The following is a 21,395-nucleotide window of genomic DNA, read 5'->3' as shown; positions in this document are numbered from 1 at the left end:
AGCAAATATCATGTTATGAGATATTTCATATTTTCACATGCCTGATGATCACATTCAATGACATAACAACAATTACTGGAAATATAAACTTGAAATGTGTGGATGCTTCCACGATTGCTCCTAAGACAAGGCCCCTCGTCCTCGCATTTACCTTTGCCCAAATTATCTTCATCAGAGTGGTACTTTATGTGACATTGTATTGGCCTTTCCCTCTTTGATGCTGAGAGACAGGTTACTAGATTCAATAAAGAAACTCTCCATGTGTAGCAATGCAAAAAACACTCACAATGTCTGTGCTGAATGTAATTTGCATATTGTAATTGTGGGTCGATGAGTACAGTATTTTAGAGGAAGCATCAGTGCCATTTCAGGGGTGATTGCACTTGCTTAAACCAGTCTGTGGGTGGTTAGTATAATATGAGTATTTTGCTTGTGCTAAAATAAAAAATTACATTAAAAAAATTAATTGTTCCTCTGATAGATGCAACAGCCAAATCTACTGTGGCTTTGTTTTGTAGCTATTTTCATTGGACTTCAGACATCAGTGTGCAAGGAAAGGGGGATGAGATAAGTCATTTATGTCTTAAGGTGTTTCCTTTATACAGCACTTGGGTTTAAGTCTTATTTCCATTTGTTGAGTCTAAGAAAGCTCACAGATCTGTTCGTGTTCTAGTCACACACAAACCTCACAGAGGTTTCAGTCCTTGCTTAAGTGTGCTGCTGATTGCTACTTGAAACAGCGCACCTGAGGCTCTTTGCCATTCAGATAATAGATCACATTTGTCACAGTGGAGCTCTCCGTGACCCTGATCACTTCCATCATCCAGCAGTGTACCTAACGGCTCAATCACAGATCTCAATCTTTCTTTCTTGCTTTCTTTCTTGCTTTCACATAAGCTAGCATTGACTGCAAGAGGCTTTACTTTCCATGATGCTGGTGGAGTGATCGATGAAGAGATAATTACAAGAGATAGGTGTAAATATGTATAAAAGAATAAGCTCATTATTTCTGTAATTTCAATTGATGCAAGTAGTCTATTAATCATTAAATATTTTAATATCTCATACACTGAGGCAGAAACACTTTTACTTTGAAATGTGTGTCAACATATGAATATTTTTGGAATATGTGTAATAATAGAAACCTTTTTCTCTTATCCCAGCAAGTGGTGTCAGCGTTACGAGCAGGAGTGAACCCTTCAGGAAACTCATCCAATCAGAGCAGTTTATGGGATCTCAGCAACTCCTTCTTCTTCGCTGGAACAGTTATTACAACCATAGGTAGTAAAAGACACATACAGTACATGCAGTACATGAGCCATCACCAAGAGGCTGCAATCTTTTCTTTAAGAACACTGTGATGATGTCAAGCAGTGGATGCAAGCAGACAGATGGAGCCAAGTGCTCAAAAGCATTAACAGTTAAAAATGTTACATTTATGTCAGAGAAATAGATTGTTTATTGCCCACAGCGGAAGAGCAGCTAACAGATTGCCTAGCGCATGCATGGCAATTAAACATGCACTTTATAAAGCACTCGACTTTCTTGGAAAAGAATGCTGTTATCCTCTGGACCCATCTTTCTCCTCTTCTTCAAGTGCTTTTAGTGATGAGATTGGGGTGTTTTTGTACCTGATGTTATATGATGATCTTCTTTAGCACTATTCATTTCAATTCTTATAATCGAACGTCAGAAATTTCGTGATTTATTTTTAAATGTGATGTGGTTGCATGCGTCACATACACATATGTCTAATAAAATAAAAACAAACCCATGAAAATGAGCAGTAAAATCTAGACTGATGCTGATGTTAAAATGGCCAGTCTTAGCGTTTTTTTTTTTTTTTTTTTACCTACCTCTCCTTACTAAATTACATTTTTTCATTGGATACTATCCATAGTGAAAGTTTCAGCATGCAGAAGACCAGTGTGGAAATGGTAGCTCAGGTAGCCCAAAAAAACACACGAGGAGCAGCACTGGGATAATACAATATCAGCAATCACAGTCATTTTGGACAGGATTCAATTTCTCAGAAGACCATTGAGTTTTTGCCCAAAAAACTGTAGGTAATTTGGCTCTGGATTTTTTCAGAGGTTGTGTGAGGAAAAACACAGACTCACAAATCACAAAGTGGGTCTGTAAAACACAAATTTCTCTAAGGTTCCTGTCTGAATAGGGATTTTGGCTGAGGAGTCTTATAAACCCACACAAGGGTATATCCAGGACAGAACAGGCAGGAGCACATGTAGGGACATAAAAGACCAGACCAGGAAACACAGGACAGACTGGGACTAAATTGGGGGTGCTAATGAGGGACAGACAAGTGAGGAGAATCAACTAATGAAGACACAGGTGTACTGACTAACATAATCAGACATGGGGAAAAACTGGGTCACAGAACACATGAGGAATGAAAACAGTCCAGGGGTGTGACATTACTGCTCACGCAGGGGACAGCTGAAAACTGATCATATTTAAGGTATCTTATGAACATTTACAGTAAAGACAAAGTGAGCAAAAGCACTGCAGTATGACAACTCTGTCTGGAACCCATAACGTCAAGCAAGCAATGTTTGATTTAGTCTTATAGTTTTTGAAAGAATATATTGTAAAATTAAATAAATTGCACATTATAAAAGGTCCATGAACTGGACTGAATGTTGGCATTTTTGGCTATATTTCATGAACTGAGTGTCATAGAAAGACTTGTCAGCTCATGCTCTTGAGAGCCCACATCCACTTATGTATTCCTACCTATTTTTTCCTGTCATCATATCATATTTGAGTTCTTTAAAATATTCTGTTTCCAAGTATGATGGCTGTAGTACAGCACACAGCGATGGAGTAAAATAACAAACATAGTCTTAAAGGGATAGTTCACCCAAAAAATAAATTCTGTCATTATTTACTCATCCTCATGTTGTTCCAAACTCATAAGACATTCATTTTTCTATGGAACACACATTAGGATATTTTTGATGCATTCTAAGTGCTCTCTCACCATCCATAGACAACAATGTTATTAACACAATCAACATCCAGAAACATAGGAAGGAGATTGTTAAAATAATCAATGTGACATCAGGGGTTCAACTGTCATTTGCTAAGCTACAAAAATACTTTTTGTATGCATAGAAAACAGAAATAATGACTTCATTCAACAATTCGTCTGCTCTGCATCACCCTGGAGCCATTTTGGAGAGTATCCATTGAAGGATAACAGTGTATGGTGTTCTGTGTCTGCAGCAATGTACACGGTTACATCATTTATGATTTGATTTGAATGAAAACAACATTTCCACCAGGAGCAGCTGACACCGAACAGCATACTTTTTTGTTTAGTGGATACTCTCCAAAATGGCGCTAAGGTGACTATCCCTTTAAGTACATCCACAAAGAACTCTCAGGAGATTGTAGGAGAAATGTAACCACTTCCAGCATTCAAACACAAATGAAATTAGTTTAAATACACAGATTATGATTACCTGAAACAGAACGTGTGTGAACTAACTAGGAACTAAGGACGGAAAAACATGACCGAGCAAAGAAAACTCAACCAAAACAGAATATAACCCCAACAGCACATTGTTGCTGTGGTTTTATTATTTACTTTAATAAATATTATAATTACATTAGTTAATACTTAATAATTCAAATGTATTATTTTGAAACTGTTGCTATAATGATATTCTCTTCAATTTAATTATAGAAATTTAAATAATAAGAATTATGTAGTGTAATTCAGATGTATTATTAAATGTAATAAAAAATAAATACAACACAATGTAAATTTTTGGTTTAGTGTTTTACATTACCCAAAACTGACAATTGACAGTTGAGATATTTATTGTACCCCGGGGTGTTTCTTTCCTCAAGTAGTGAGTCCAGGATTGCTTCCTTTTGTGATTTTTACAAATGTCTTGATTTATGTCCCCTTATAATATATTGGATGAAATATCATCCAGTACATGCCAGTCATCTCTAAATATCCTATGTTGTTTCAAAATATTTTGTAATTTTGTGAATGACAATCTGTTGTCTATAATCCTTTAGAAAAACACAATATACTCATGAGACTCAGATTCTCTGAATGCATGCATAGTTGCGGTGTTCATACTGCTGTGTTCAATCACAAGTAAAATGGAACATTTTTTTTGCTCATGATTGACTTTTAAGTAAGGTATAGTGTACGTCCAGTGGGTTGTTATTGCAAAATCGTTCTTGCATCACTTTGAATTATTCTGCCATCATACTGCATATAATATGGCTACTTGTCACATGAGTAAATATTTAGACATGAAATATTGATTTCTGATTTGGAAAAGAAAAAGTTCCTAACAAACTGCTTTGAGTTTAGACAAAGTTCAGATAAGGCAGATATTTAAGGTGTAATGTACAGTTGTATCATTATTTACACAGCTTATCACCACATTAATAACATAAAACATAAAATGTTATTTGATAAAAAGACACTTTAAAATCTTACCCATTTATTATCTTAAATAAATGTGTATAAAACATTTAGTTTTTGGAAATTTTCTTTGTGTTTTTCATCACTTCTTTTATTTATTCACAATATAGATTTTAATCATTACATCTCACCTTATCACATCAACTTACATAATTGCAATAAACAGCTTGTGTGTGTGTGTGTGTGCGTGTGCGTGTGCGTTTGTGCGTGTGTGCCTGTGTGTGTGTGTGTGTGCGTCTGCATGCATGCATATGTGTGTTAAACTAAATTCAACCACTCGAGAGGTAACAACAGTTTGTACAAGTCATTTGTCAAATAATTTTTGAGTACTTATTATTATTTTCCTGTGTTCACTCCAGGATTTGGGAATATCTCACCTCACACAGAGGGTGGACGCATCTTCTGTATTATCTATGCCCTGTTGGGAATTCCTCTGTTTGGGTTCTTGCTGGCAGGAGTGGGAGATCAGCTTGGAACAATCTTCGGAAAGGCAATTGCTAAAGTGGAGAAAATGATTGATGTGAGTTAAAGCAGATTTTACATTGATATTAAGTATTAGCTCAGTCAGTACAAAACTTTAAACATTATTTAAACAAAAATAAACATTTTACATTTATGTAATTTACATCAGTTATTAAATAATTGACATCAGAAATAAGTACAAATAATTCCTCACTGTGAAGTTACAAGTATTTTCTCGTTATAAACAAACTAGGCATATTGGAAATGTATATACGTATATGCGTGCCTCTATATACATTTCTGCTGAATAATAATAATAAAAAACATATCTTTATGTATGTATCACTGTAGTTTCCATCTGAAATAAAAAAAAATAAATGTATATAGTACAATTGGTATTGGGCCTTAGTAGGTTTGCTTGGTAGCTCACTTGCACTTGAGTAATGAAGAGCTCCGGCACGAACTCTGTATAAACTACAGTTTGACGAAACTGCTCAAATCTGCATAAGGAAGTTAAAATAGCACAGCTGCACCAAAAAAATGCATTTTGTATATCATTTTTGCATTTCACTATCAGGTTGGTTTAGAGTTGGGTTTGGTGTAGGGGATATTTCCTACACGATAGAGCATTAACTTTAGCGACACTCCCCGGATATTTCAATTCTGAACAGCCGCAATATGTACCTCAAGCAGTGTAATAAAAACGCAGCAATTGGTTATTACCTGCAAAGTTTAGCTCTAAGTCGGATCAACCACACATGGACCAGATAATTGAGATCTTCATGAGCACATGATAAATTCCAGACAGCTGTGTTGGAGCAGGACTGGAACTGAACTCTGCAGGTACACTGTAAAAAAAAAAAGTGTAAAATGACTGTCAGCTACAGCTGCGAAAAATACCCCAAAATTAAAAATATTATAATTGAATTAAAGTGCAAAAAACTTGAACAGAAATTTTACTTTTTTTTTTTTTTTTACTAAAAAACAAATTCCAAAATTATTATTATAAAACACCTTAACTGTAAAAAAAAAAATAAAAAACATGAATCTCTTGCTGTAAACCAGAAACAGCATGCATGAAACAATATAACTATATGTTACTGCTTCAGCAACTACACAGTTACTGTATGTGAATAAAATAACATGCACCATAACCACAACAGTTCCTATTCCTCTGCATGACAGACAAAGCTTCTCATTCTCTCATTGTCTTGATTATGTCTTGCAATGTGACCAGCTTTTCCATATGCATAACAAAGAGTAACACCTTCTGAATTTACTCTTTCTAATCTCTTTGGTCTCTGATGGAAACCATTAGATAATTCAGAACATTCCTTTCTGCCAAAGGCAGCGACTGGATGTCTAGATTCTGAAGCTTTCATTTGACTTCTTGCATTGAAATTCTGTGCCATTTTGGAAATGATTTGCTCATATTGTGTATTTACTACATGCATAGCAATGGCTTCTTGCATGTGTTAACTACTCAATTAATGCAGACTTAAACATGAGGTTTTGTTTAGTTGCATTTGGCAAACCACTGTAACAGCTGAACATTTCCCTCATCCTGGATGAAAATGCTAGAGGATTGTCCATTGTCACCTCAGTTATCTTTCTCAAGTTAACCAAATTAGTCCCAACAAGTTTATCTCTCCTTGCGCCTTTGTCTGCTCTTTTGTCAAGAACTTCCAGTGAGAGAGCAGTAGTTAATGAGCGAGGAATGCAGATCATAAGAAGTCTACAAGCATTGTCATCTGACACACTATAAACATCCACTACCTTCTCCAGTTTTGACAAAAACTCTACAGGATCCATGTTATTAGGTTCAAAAGTACCCACTGCTGTAACAAGACTTTGAAAGTCGGTAAAATACTATTGTCTAACAGTTTGGCCATTTTCATTTCTTTGATCAAGAACTCTCTAATTTCCATTCTGTCTTGTTCGCACTGGTTCTATAGGGAACCTCACAGAATCATCTGAAGAATTATGTTGTTGACTAAAGGCTTCCTTGAAGTTATTCTCGTCATATTCATAATTGGATTGGGCATGTACCAACTGTCTAGCTGTCCTTTCATACAAACATGACATAGCCGCTGACTTGAGAATTTAGAAACTTGTTTTCTGTTTTCATTTCTTCTAATCTTTTCTTAGTTACCATGTTTGTCCTTCTTTGTTTTTATGCATTTTGGGACAATTTTTGAATTGAGACATAGCCCACTCGTAGGGGTCAACTGCCTTCTCTATCCCACCAAACATTCCTACTGTGCCTTGCTTAGCGATGTATTTAACTACCAGCGTTTCCATTTTCACAATCTTATTAAAGTTGTGTTCAGCAATTCAACACGCTTCTTTTCCTTCACTGAATGAACATTATCATGTTACTTTAAGATACCTGTTAGTCAAATTATTCACAGCTCCTGTGCTTTGGATGCAAATTAATAAAACAGCCACACTACGTCGGGCCTCTAAACCAAAATTTTTAGATCACACACTCCACTGGGGCTTACACTTCACTACACTAAACCATTAAAAAAAATAACACTGTCACAGTACGTTAGACAAAACCACACTACTTCAGGTTTTAATTTATATTATTAAAAGTTTATTTAGCCACAGTACGTCGGGCAAATCAACATTGCTTTTGGGCTTTAAACTTCACAGAGTCACAGTGCGTCAGACTCACTACACTAAAACACAAACAGTTATGAAATCATTCTGAGACCAGACTGCTTCGGGTCAATTCAGTTACTTTAAAATTTCATGAGAAATATCACAACTTCACAGTCAGTTTCAATTATGTTAGAAACTTACAAATCTGTTTCAGTTACTTTAGAAACAGTAGGTCTGATACAAGCACTTTGCTTCAGTTACTTAAGAAACAATGATTCCAATACTATGCTACCACACTTCATCGGGCTGATTCAGTTTCATTAGAATCTTAAACACAATTTGTACAGAAAAGGGTTAAAAACTCCTCCTGCTAATACTGACTAAACCAAATGATCTTGTCCTTAAATTTTCTTTTCTAGATTTTTTAAACAAGGGGGTTACCTGACAAAGATAAAACAGATTAAAGAAACCGCTTTTTTACCTTTACTTGCTTTTTTTTTATATCACTCCTGGCTGGCTCGCCAGTAAAAGAAAAAGTGATGAGGACATTGAAGATCTCGATGAAGATGTTTATTGCAGCATAGCAGAGACAAAGTACAATAGGTGGAAAACCAGAATGGACAATAACACCGTGTGTACCACCACCACAAGGGAGCGGTTTTAACTGCAAGTCAGTCTCGTCTTAAAATCATTTGCGAAACTGCCGCCAGGTGGCACAAAGGGATGGATTGCAAACTGACTGTAATTGTAAAATGTTGGTTTGTAAACAGAGATGAAAGTTTGAAGTAAAAATAAATAAATAAAATAAAATGAAAAAATCCTTCAGGTTCCATATGCAGAGTGAAATGAGAACGGTCCAGCATTTATAAATAATTCTTATTAACTCTGCTATTATTCCTGATTTTTCAAACTGCTAACGCTTTGCAGTTTTGAATTATGCCTTTACTGTGTGCTCAAAAATTGAGTATTATCTGTTTCAGCTGATTGATTGTGCTGGTGCCTCATATTCTTTGGAAACAGCCATTCACCATGCCATTCTACATGAGCAGCGGTCCACTTTGGCATATGTTGGCTCATTATGATTTTATTTTACCTAATGAATAATAGTTCAGCTTCAAATGGGCAACATCATGAATATGGAAATGTTTGGATTTGTCCCGAATGAGAGCAGTAATACCAACCTTACCTAATGTTTCGCTTTAAATTATTATATTTTTTTAGCTAAGCCTATATTATTATTATATACTGCAACTATATTTATCCATTATAATTATATATAATTTAAATCTTGTTCTGTTCTGATAGTTACAAATTTTGAAATTTTTTGTCTTTTATTCTTTAAAAGAGTGTTTATTCTTTAAGAAAATAAGGGACAGAATAAGGGACGATCCTGTTTAGGCCTGCAATAATCTACCTGCAGTTAAAAAGTTATAAGAAATAATCATATTTGTTTTGCTTCACACATTTATGTACAGTTATTCAAAAAAAAGAAAGATTAATGTCATAAAAAATGCCATCAGCCTGAGTAAATTTTACCATTATAGAATTGTGATTTTACAAAGGTAGTAATTTAGGAGGTAAAAATACTGTGAACTTACATGTGGCATGGAATTTTAAAGCATAACAATTGAAGGTCTATGAGACGTTAATCAATAAAGCATTTTTTTAAACAATGGCACTTAAAGTTTTGAACTAATATATTATTTCAACCATTTAGCCTGGGAATAAATAAAATCCATACTTTTCAATGAAAGAACACTTCGAGAGTATAGGTTGCTTCTGGTGTTTTGATTTGTACTTCAATTTTTTCTCTCTCTCTATTTGACAGAATTAACTTACAATGAAATACTTCTTCCTTCAGGTAGACTGAATGTTTTCCTGCCTTGCTTAATGTTGTACTCACGATAAATAATTTGTATTCGCCCAAACTGGTTTTGTAAAATCAAAACTTGCAGACGGTGAACCTGGGTGCAGTTAGAGTTAGCGGGAGCAGTTGACAGAGGATTCAGATTGGTCTTAAAACCATCCTCAAATGCCTACGTTCACAAATATAATGATTTTCGCAAAAAGAATGATTAATTATCAATTGAGAATTTGTTATTATTATGGTCTAGTGAAAATAATAATATGGGCTGCGAGAAAATAATGAATAAAAATAGTAGAGCTGCTGTGAGTGCAAGCAACATATTTCAACCCAGTAACATGACAACACACCGTTCATCGCAACTAAAAACAGACCGAATTCAGTCCTGCTGGAGGGGGTTGGGGTTTGAGGGGAGATATGTATAGCTTGTGGGGGTTGATATAAAGGTGTCAATCTCTTGCTCTTTATATTGACAGTGTCTTATGAGGGTTTAAAACTTGCAGAGCAGGTTTAGGCAAAATAGGACAAATGCCTTGTTTGCTTTTTTCATTTTTGCAACTGCATACAGAGTATTACATACATTACAATATAATATGTTTTTTTTTTCTCAGGAGCTAGGTGCCTATGAGAGAGAGAGAGACAAAGAAAGTGGCGAAAGAGATGCGCGTCTGCCAAAAGACAAAAACATTTGTTCTTAATGTATTTGTTGCTTTGTAGCTACTATTTTCAGTTTTAAATGTTCGCGGCAATGCTACAGTCGTTTTGGCAATACAAATGTAAAAATATATTGCAGTTATAAGAAACTGTCCCGAGACATCATGTAGGCCTAGTTATATTTAGTTTCATTACTGGGCAATTCGTTAATGATGAGATATTCGCAGTCAAAACCTGGGGCCAGATTCATGAAAATCTTCTCAGAATTTATGCAAACGCGTATAAAATGCTTTAAAAACTTTAACGGAGAAGTCTAGAGGATATTTAATAGGTCTGCCCCCCACATAAGATTTTTCTTATTACTAGTAGCCTAGTCATTCATTTAAGTCATTATTCAACTAATCGCACATTTATATTAAATTAATATCTATAAACCATTCTTCGCTCAAGCACATGCATTAAGTTTGCCACAAAGCACAAGCTATAGCCTAATTATTGTGAAAAAGGAGACATTTTAATTATTTATTAATAAACAAATGTTTTCTTGTCAGCTGCAAGATGAAATTCACAGTGCTGACTCTCTTTTTTTTTACTTAAATTGTATGAAAGCAAGTAAAGAAGGTTCCCTTTTAAATCACTGAAGTTGTCAATTAATGTAGCTCTTTTTTACATTGTGTGCATTTTGTTGATTATAATGAGAGAATCTAATTCATTAATTCGTCCATTTTTTAGAGTTTCAATGATTTAGCTAAATCATACAGGTTTAATTTGTACGTTTCTTGTTTTAATTCGGCCTAAATAATGGGAGTGAAATTATACAGTTTTACTTAAAGGAAATAATTTATAAAACACGCAACAGTCAGTGTACAGACAGATATCTTTTTCCCAAGAAGTTATCTATCAAAATAAAGGACAGGTAACAAATAACAAAGTAGTGTGTGACAAAAATGCATGCTGTTTTGTTAATATTTTGTTTATATTTTAAAAAATAAATTAAAAATGTATTTGTGACAAATATAGGCCTAATATGTGAGAATATTGACATTTTTGGCTACCACTTTTAATGCTTCGATGCAATGTGAACCACAATTTCTTTAGGGTAATATAACACATAATTCATATTATATAAATAATACTGCACACCTGTTAAATGTTTTAAATCTAAAATATTGTGTAATACTGTGTAGCTTAGATAAAATATAAGCACAGGCTCATAGGCTTGACATTTATCCTGATTGAATTAGTTCTAAGAAACGCACATAATTTCACAAGTACTAAACTTTCATCTGTGAATATTCAATATTTTAACTACAGTTTTCCCCGACTGAAGCCATCAAATGTAACATATCGGCTAGGCAAAGTTGATGGCTATTTGCGAAAATGTGTTTTGATGCGCTTGTTTGCGTTGTTAAAGTGCCACTCAGCGGTCAAAAGCTGCAAATGCACTTTGCAGACGAGGCAGCAGACACGGCGGCAAAATGCTAATTTTGGTTGGCCACCTACTATACATGTTGCACCTTGGGTTCAATGGAGTTAGAATGAACCCTGAACATCCTAAGTTCAAACCTTTTATCCATTTTCAGTTTACTACCCTTAATGTAAATGGAGTTGCTCCAGTTGTAACAGCTGTAGTCTATATGTTAATTAAAGGGGGGGTGAAATGCTCGTTTTTCACTCAATATCCTGTTAATCTTGAGTTCCTATAGAGTAGTACTGCATCCTTCATAACTCCAAAAAGTCTTTAGTTTTATTATATTTATAAGAGAAAGATAGTCTGTACCGTTTTTTTTCCCGGAAAAACACGAACGGCTGTAGGCTTGACGTGTGGGCGGAGCTAAAGAATCACGAGCGCGAGTAAGCTTTTGCGTTGAGAGCGTTTGGAAGCTGTGACATTACCGTGAGGAAAAAAACATCATCCAAAACAAACCATGGCTAACAGTCAGATTCAGCGTATATTTATGATCCAGAATCAGATCCAGAGGCTGAATGAGGTATTTATTGAAACTGTATATATTTGCTTAGCGGTTTTGGAAAATGACTAAGTTCCACTTTATGTCGTCTTTTTATTTTTATTTTTTTTAAGGTGTACATGTGGAAAGTGCAGTTTGATGGCAACATTGCATGTTGTTTACTTAATGTTCTTACGCGCCAATAGTTAAGTTAACAACACAGAGATATTTGAAGCAGTTTTACTCACCGCCTGCGGTTCCAACACACGATCGTGACCCTTTTTCGTTGGGACTGCATTATCCTTAAGAAATAAACGATGTGCAAATCCGGCGTCAAACTGGGCCTTGTTTGTAAAACAAGCATCTTCTAAATGCAGGGAACAAACAAAAACACTTGCACAACTCCGTTGATGCTCTGTAAAAATAAACTCCATCCACTGGTCCCTTAATGCTGTTTTTTTTTTTTTTTTTTTTTGGTAATCTGTGCAGAGTTTTCTTGCCCTGGCAACCAAAAACACACTTCTTTTGTGACATTTCGCTGTCGCTCTGATCAGTGAATGTTTCTGCTCTCAGTGGTCTGCTATACGGGAGCGCGCGCTCTTCCGGCAGAAGTGCCTTAGGACCCATATGAGGAAATTCCGCTCCATCTAACCTCACAGAGACCCATGCTCGAAAAAAAAAAACTTTCCGAAACTTGTGACAAACCGGAAGGAGTATTTTTGGAACAAAAATACTCCTTCAAACGTACAACTTAATTTTTGAAACTTTGTCCATGTTTAGCATGGGAATCCAACTCTTTAACAGTGTAAAAAACTCAGTATGCATGAAATAGCATTTCACCCCCCCTTTAAGTTCTGACACCCCTTTGTCTGAAGTGGTTCTCAGTGTCCCACTCTACAATTGGTCACCAGTTGCTCAGGGTGTGATCATCCCAAATGGTCTACGAACAACATAACTGCTGACTTTCTTCTTCTCTATAATAATTGAGCCATTTCGGGAAATGAGCATGATCAAACATATTGTGGAGTGGAAGCTGGGTCGAGACGGACTATAATTTCTTACAGCTTGGTCATAATAATTTAGTAAGTTCCTGATTTTTTTTTATTAGGATATTTGACTTTACTTTTATGGATTTTGTTTGGCAGCCGCTGCTGTCAGTCATGGGGCCAGATTCATGAAAATCTTCTCAGAATTTATGCAAACGCGTATAAAATGCTTTAAAAACTTTAACGGAGAAGTCTAGAGGATATTTAATAGGTCTGCCCCCCACATAAGATTTTTCTTATTACTAGTAGCCTAGTCATTCATTTAAGTCATTATTCAACTAATCGCACATTTATATTAAATTAATATCTATAAACCATTCTTCGCTCAAGCACATGCATTAAGTTTGCCACAAAGCACAAGCTATAGCCTAATTATTGTGAAAAAGGAGACATTTTAATTATTTATTAATAAACAAATGTTTTCTTGTCAGCTGCAAGATGAAATTCACAGTGCTGACTCTCTTTTTTTTTACTTAAATTGTATGAAAGCAAGTAAAGAAGGTTCCCTTTTAAATCACTGAAGTTGTCAATTAATGTAGCTCTTTTTTACATTGTGTGCATTTTGTTGATTATAATGAGAGAATCTAATTCATTAATTCGTCCATTTTTTAGAGTTTCAATGATTTAGCTAAATCATACAGGTTTAATTTGTACGTTTCTTGTTTTAATTCGGCCTAAATAATGGGAGTGAAATTATACAGTTTTACTTAAAGGAAATAATTTATAAAACACGCAACAGTCAGTGTACAGACAGATATCTTTTTCCCAAGAAGTTATCTATCAAAATAAAGGACAGGTAACAAATAACAAAGTAGTGTGTGACAAAAATGCATGCTGTTTTGTTAATATTTTGTTTATATTTTAAAAAATAAATTAAAAATGTATTTGTGACAAATATAGGCCTAATATGTGAGAATATTGACATTTTTGGCTACCACTTTTAATGCTTCGATGCAATGTGAACCACAATTTCTTTAGGGTAATATAACACATAATTCATATTATATAAATAATACTGCACACCTGTTAAATGTTTTAAATCTAAAATATTGTGTAATACTGTGTAGCTTAGATAAAATATAAGCACAGGCTCATAGGCTTGACATTTATCCTGATTGAATTAGTTCTAAGAAACGCACATAATTTCACAAGTACTAAACTTTCATCTGTGAATATTCAATATTTTAACTACAGTTTTCCCCGACTGAAGCCATCAAATGTAACATATCGGCTAGGCAAAGTTGATGGCTATTTGCGAAAATGTGTTTTGATGCGCTTGTTTGCGTTGTTAAAGTGCCACTCAGCGGTCAAAAGCTGCAAATGCACTTTGCAGACGAGGCAGCAGACACGGCGGCAAAATGCTAATTTTGGTTGGCCACCTACTATACATGTTGCACCTTGGGTTCAATGGAGTTAGAATGAACCCTGAACATCCTAAGTTCAAACCTTTTATCCATTTTCAGTTTACTACCCTTAATGTAAATGGAGTTGCTCCAGTTGTAACAGCTGTAGTCTATATGTTAATTAAAGGGGGGGTGAAATGCTCGTTTTTCACTCAATATCCTGTTAATCTTGAGTTCCTATAGAGTAGTACTGCATCCTTCATAACTCCAAAAAGTCTTTAGTTTTATTATATTTATAAGAGAAAGATAGTCTGTACCGTTTTTTTTCCCGGAAAAACACGAACGGCTGTAGGCTTGACGTGTGGGCGGAGCTAAAGAATCACGAGCGCGAGTAAGCTTTTGCGTTGAGAGCGTTTGGAAGCTGTGACATTACCGTGAGGAAAAAAACATCATCCAAAATAAACCATGGCTAACAGTCAGATTCAGCGTATATTTATGATCCAGAATCAGATCCAGAGGCTGAATGAGGTATTTATTGAAACTGTATATATTTGCTTAGCGGTTTTGGAAAATGACTAAGTTCCACTTTATGTCGTCTTTTTATTTTTATTTTTTTTAAGGTGTACATGTGGAAAGTGCAGTTTGATGGCAACATTGCATGTTGTTTACTTAATGTTCTTACGCGCCAATAGTTAAGTTAACAACACAGAGATATTTGAAGCAGTTTTACTCACCGCCTGCGGTTCCAACACACGATCGTGACCCTTTTTCGTTGGGACTGCATTATCCTTAAGAAATAAACGATGTGCAAATCCGGCGTCAAACTGGGCCTTGTTTGTAAAACAAGCATCTTCTAAATGCAGGGAACAAACAAAAACACTTGCACAACTCCGTTGATGCTCTGTAAAAATAAACTCCATCCACTGGTCCCTTAATGCTGTTTTTTTTTTTTTTTTTTTTGGTAATCTGTGCAGAGTTTTCTTGCCCTGGCAACCAAAAACACACTTCTTTTGTGACATTTCGCTGTCGCTCTGATCAGTGAATGTTTCTGCTCTCAGTGGTCTGCTATACGGGAGCGCGCGCTCTTCCGGCAGAAGTGCCTTAGGACCCATATGAGGAAATTCCGCTCCATCTAACCTCACAGAGACCCATGCTCGAAAAAAAAAAACTTTCCGAAACTTGTGACAAACCGGAAGGAGTATTTTTGGAACAAAAATACTCCTTCAAACGTACAACTTAATTTTTGAAACTTTGTCCATGTTTAGCATGGGAATCCAACTCTTTAACAGTGTAAAAAACTCAGTATGCATGAAATAGCATTTCACCCCCCCTTTAAGTTCTGACACCCCTTTGTCTGAAGTGGTTCTCAGTGTCCCACTCTACAATTGGTCACCAGTTGCTCAGGGTGTGATCATCCCAAATGGTCTACGAACAACATAACTGCTGACTTTCTTCTTCTCTATAATAATTGAGCCATTTCGGGAAATGAGCATGATCAAACATATTGTGGAGTGGAAGCTGGGTCGAGACGGACTATAATTTCTTACAGCTTGGTCATAATAATTTAGTAAGTTCCTGATTTTTTTTTATTAGGATATTTGACTTTACTTTTATGGATTTTGTTTGGCAGCCGCTGCTGTCAGTCATTTTAACATATCTATTTTTATTTTTTACGATTTGTTTAGGCAGGCAGTTCTAGTTCCCAGCATGCTTTGCATAGGACTGGATGAGGAGAATAAATGTTGATATGAAGTGATTTATTTGTTTTCACTGGGAAAGGGCCCTGTTAGTGTTAAATGCTGTTATGTTTAAAAGAGTTTCTATAATGTTGAAGTTTTTGTAGTTACAATTGTTTTTGTGGTTACTTTTTTTTTTTTTGGCTGCCAGCAATTTAAAAGATTTTTATTTTTTACTGTTTAATTATAGATTTCTAATTTTTTTTCACAAATTATGTAATTTAAGAGAAAATAAGAATCTTTGTATAAAAATACAGTACTATTTCTGTATAAAAATGTGAATTACTGTAGTATTATATTTTTTATGTCATAATACTTCAAATAACAGCCAAAATGTCTGTGTTGTGGCATCCTCTGAATTTCTCCATAGAGAAATAGAAATATCTGATTGTGAGACTTAATAAAAATGCACAAAAATACATGAAGATTGGTGACAAACCAAAAATCAGTTGAATCATGATTGCGGTAGAAGTCTGGAGGTATGAATGAGCCATAGTACCATTAATCAGAGCTGCAGTTGCCATCCTTCTAACATAATGATACGGGCAGCATGGTACTTGCACAATCTAACTCTGAAAAACAGCTCAGGATTTATTAAATGGAAATCAGAAATTATGTGACTGCTCAGACAGTCCTAAGGACACTGCATGTATTACCAGATATTCCTTATGTCTTTTACCTATTTCCATTCCTTTTGGAGATTTATAAAGTGCGTGACTTATATGTCACATCACATATTCAATTGTCATGAGGACAGTAACAGTAAGGACCAAATAAGGACAAACAGGAACTAAATGGGAACATTCACGTGAGTTTAATACTGCAGACCATCAAAGTCTTTTATCCGTGCTCTGTCCCAGCTGATGAAGTAATTTTCAGCTTTTCTATGCTCTCTGTTGACTTCCTGTTTGTACAGCATGATCAAAGACAGCACAGATGGATGCACACTGTCTTCACTAAGTGCTCTTGCTGATCGTTGATCAAACATGTTCCACTTAATTAATTGTATTTTCATTTGGCCTGTTCTAGAAAGCCATTTCATTCAAACAGGTCACATTTATCAAAGTGGACACTTCAATTAGATAGTTGATAGATTTTTCATTTAATTCGTTACACAATAACTACTGAATATTAAACTATTAAAATATTAAAACAGTGAGACAGAGAATGAGAACCATCAGAAATATAAATGAAATATATATCGCTGATTGAAATATGTGACAAAACCTGTCCCACAATTTAATCTGCTGTTGCTTTTTTAAAATTCCAGTTTAAAATAACACACTTTAAAATTAATAACACATGATAACTAGAGTGTTCTTAACACAAATGTTCCATTTCGTCTTCTTTTCATTTAATTAAAAATCATGACATTATATTTTAATTACTCCCTCTGACTCCCCCATTCTGACAGCATAATGCAGTATATATTAAATATGTATTTAACTTGGGGCACTGCATGCTGAGGGTCCTTAGTATTCAATATTTCATCTTGCCTCATTTTTACAATTATGTTTATAAATATCTAGTGGTTTTGACAAGGTTTTGACAGGAACAGGCATTTGTAGTCTTGAATCTGAATATCCTCCGTATTCTGTATTTCACCTGATATGAATTCAGTAATGTCATATTGGCTTGCCATGATTATAAGTGGGTTTTATTAGTAGCTAGATAGCAGCATCAGGATAACAAAATGCATAGTGCTTATGGAAAACCTGCAGATGTCAAAGTAGTTGTTGACATTTCATGTGGCCAGTAAACAGTAAACCAGTCAATGGTTTGCTTTGTCATACTGAAAAAAAACTTGTCTTTAAGCAAAACAAAGCCTGCCAGGGTTTTGACAAATATTCAGTCAGTGGGTCTCACACTAAATGTACCTTCCTACATTTTTACCATTAATTTGTGGTACACAATGTATGGATGTGGTCGAACCTCAGAGATAGGCCTTTCGCAAGTTAGGGTTAACTTGTGGGTTAGGTGCTGTCTTGACACAGAAATGATATGATGGAAACCTGTCACGTATATATGCAGGAGTCTGATGTACAGTACAGCTACAGCATACTGACAACTGAAAACGAGTCAGTGGCAGTGATGCGAGTGTGAAATGCTAAATTAACAAGGTCTGCACTTCACTATACTTAGGGACCTTAAATCTTAAAAAAAATGTTTAAATAAATGAAGCTCAAAAGGCACACTTTATCTCTTGCTTACTAGAAATGCATGCTTGTGAGTGCAGAACTGGCATTACCAGATATTCTTCTGCTAATGAGAAAGACTTGTAATTCCAGTGACTCTACAAAAAAAATAAAAAAAAAAATAAAAAAAATTGATAGCCACCAAAATAATAAGATAGTTCAGCATATTAAGCATGGTGGCCTGCAGTGCAGGCAATTAACAGGGCCTTTTGGCAAAAATGTCCACAAATTCAAGATATAAAATTGGGCAAAAAATGCACCTTCACAATTAAACAATCTATTTCAGCTGTCGAGCTAAATGAAAAGAAAAGTGTCTAATTGCAAAATTACAATTTCATTCATGCACACTGCAACAAATTACTTTTTCCTTGTTTTTTATTATTTATTTATTTATTTGTTTGCAGTGTTGAGCCTTATAGCCATTTACACACATTGTTTGATGCGCTTAGGAATGTCATGGCCAATCAGAGATTGACGCTTAGATTGAGAGGTGTGCAGATTAGTCAACTCTGAAAACTCCAGCATTGTTAGACACTAACTTCATGGACTGAGATGTTTTTCTGGGAAGCCAGCACCAGAATACACGACGAGCCATGTTCCCAAAATGAAAACACAACACAAAGTTTATATGTATTCTGTTAATCAACCTCAATCATTATCACAATATCAAGAACAATAATCGACAACAATATTTTTTGTCATATTGCACCCATATTAGTTAATGTTTTTAAACATATAATTAAGATACAATTGTAAACAGTCAGTTATTATGTCTAACAGTTTAAAGTACTGTATTTTGATTGACTGAAGTAATTGGTTAAATTTAACATTTAATTTAACATTTTAAATTTAAGACAACATATATATAGTTATTATTGCTCTCACAGATGTAAAAAAATGCACCTAGAAAACAATTCCAGGGTGGAATTGCGTAGATTTTTACAAAGCTTAGCGTTTTGAAAAGCAAGTTTTGCTCTGATTGGCCAGCTATCCAGTGCATTTTGATTGGCCAAATGCCTCAAGGGTGTGACGGAAATGTTACGCCCAATGAGATAAGACAAAACCAATAAGAACCCATTATATATGAGGCATTCATTGCATCCAGTGGGGACATAATTACAGATTATAAAGATTTATACTGTGTCTTAACATGTTGCGTTGCATAGCATGCTGCATAAACATAAAACCATGTCTGAATTTGTGAATGGAGAAACGACTAACAACAAGCTCTAACAGTTTCTCTACACTTCCCCACTTTATAGAAACAGACATCGGCATTGTAGACTACTCTCACGGAAAACAGTCCTCATCCTCCGTAAAATAAATACATCTGAATACTTAGGTTGAACTGTTCTGGAACAGTTGGTAATACAACTTAACCACTGATTTCTAGTAGTGTCCTCTTTTGGAAGACCAAACAAAGTAGTAGCTTAGCATTCACAACGAAACACAGCATCTCCACAACATGGCAGCGGAGGCTGTTTGTGTGAACATTTGGGCGGCGTTATGCAAATATTCCCACATCGTGATTTAGACATGTGGGCACATGTGTACAAGGCGTTTTAGGGCGGATTAGTTGACCTTTTAACTTTTATAAAGAATATCTCTTTGGATTTGAGACTTCAGTATTTGCAATTTTACTGATCTTCTTTGTGCACCATAAGCTTGTAACACTCCAAAGAGAAAGGAAAATTTTAAATCGCATCATATGACCCCTTTAACAATCTTGACAATAATGTGTAGTGAAGAAAAAAAAGAGTTCAAGTTACATGAATTGTTGCACTGAAAACAAAATTATGTTGAGTTACAGCTGCCACAAGTAAAAGTGAATGCATTACATAGACAAAAGGGAGGTGTAAAGATAGGGACTGTAATACACAGAATGCAGAAACGAGGTAGCAAACGAAAGAGAGAGGAAGGAAAGAATAAACTGTGATCTGGGGAGATAAACACAGGTGCCGGGAGTCCTGCTTAATGTCATTGCAGAAATAATAACAACCAGCTCCATGTAAAATGAAACCGCATTTATCTCATTAGCTAAAAGATGTCTGGAGTCTTTGTCTCATGTGAGTTAATGGTTTTTCTCAAAAGTGTTTTCCATTATGCGTAAAGTGTTTTTAAATGTGCAGTGTAAAATTTAGAGGCATCTTGCGGTGAGGTTACGAATTGCAACCAATGGCTCAGTCCCCGCTCACCCCTACCAATTCAGGACTAAGATGTCATTGGTAAAGACAGCAGAGAGCAATGAGATTTCTTTACAAAGGTAAATTAAGGAATTATAGTAACTTAATTATTCAATAAATCATTGTGAATATTAATGTACTTGTTCATCATTGTGTCCGTTTTTTTATTCGCAAGAACAACAAAGGGACGAAACGAGCTCTGTAGAGCAGTTTGTCCATTTAGGACTATTGTACAAACATGGTGGCGGACCCGCAGTGTATGTACCTGTAGTTATAAATTGCTCAATCTAAGATAATAAAAACATGATGGCTTACTGATAGGTCAATTCTGCTCCTGGAGGTCCACCTTCCTGCATCGTTTAGCTCCAACACAGCTGCCTGGAAATTTCTAATGATGCTTGATTAGATGGGCCTTCACAGCAATGCCATAGAAGAACCATTTTTGGTTCCACAAAGAATCATTCAGTAAAAGGTTCTTTAAAGAATGATCTATTTCTCATTTGATTTGTGTCAACATCCTTCCACAGAGAGTTATCATGGCACAATATACTAGTTTTCTCTAAGTATATTCTCTGGATTCTGCATATGTATATTTATTCATTCATCATTCCATCTGTGGATGCCTCCATCTTTCCATCCATGCTTTTTTCTCTCCTCAGAAGTGGAATGTGAGTCAAACCAAGATCCGTGTGATTTCTACCGTTCTTTTCATTTTGTTTGGTTGTCTCCTCTTCGTCACCCTGCCGGCCATCATATTCAAACACATTGAGGGCTGGAGTGCACTGGAGTCCATCTACTTTGTCGTCATTACCTTGACAACCATCGGCTTTGGAGATTTTGTCGCGGGCGAGGGTGAGCGACGCCAGCATGAAGAGAACAGTGGTG

At 35.4% G+C, this 21,395-nt stretch overlaps 1 protein-coding gene across 1 annotated transcript in view; it reads left to right on the top strand.

The window, feature by feature from the left end:
* kcnk2b (potassium channel, subfamily K, member 2b) overlaps positions 1–21,395 on the top strand; it is a 64,574-nt gene that overhangs the window by 33,513 nt on the left and 9,666 nt on the right. The window contains exons 3-5 of the mRNA XM_052586549.1: positions 1,164–1,281; positions 4,831–4,991; positions 21,170–21,392. Coding sequence (XP_052442509.1) covers positions 1,164–1,281; positions 4,831–4,991; positions 21,170–21,392 — 502 coding nt within the window. The remainder of the gene's footprint in view (positions 1–1,163; positions 1,282–4,830; positions 4,992–21,169; positions 21,393–21,395) is intronic.

The sequence above is a fragment of the Carassius gibelio genome, chromosome B20, assembly GCF_023724105.1.
Source record: "Carassius gibelio isolate Cgi1373 ecotype wild population from Czech Republic chromosome B20, carGib1.2-hapl.c, whole genome shotgun sequence".
Classification (NCBI taxonomy): domain Eukaryota; kingdom Metazoa; phylum Chordata; class Actinopteri; order Cypriniformes; family Cyprinidae; genus Carassius; species Carassius gibelio.
Note: the sequence above shows the minus strand (reverse complement) of the source record. Positions and strands in the feature narration are given on the sequence as shown.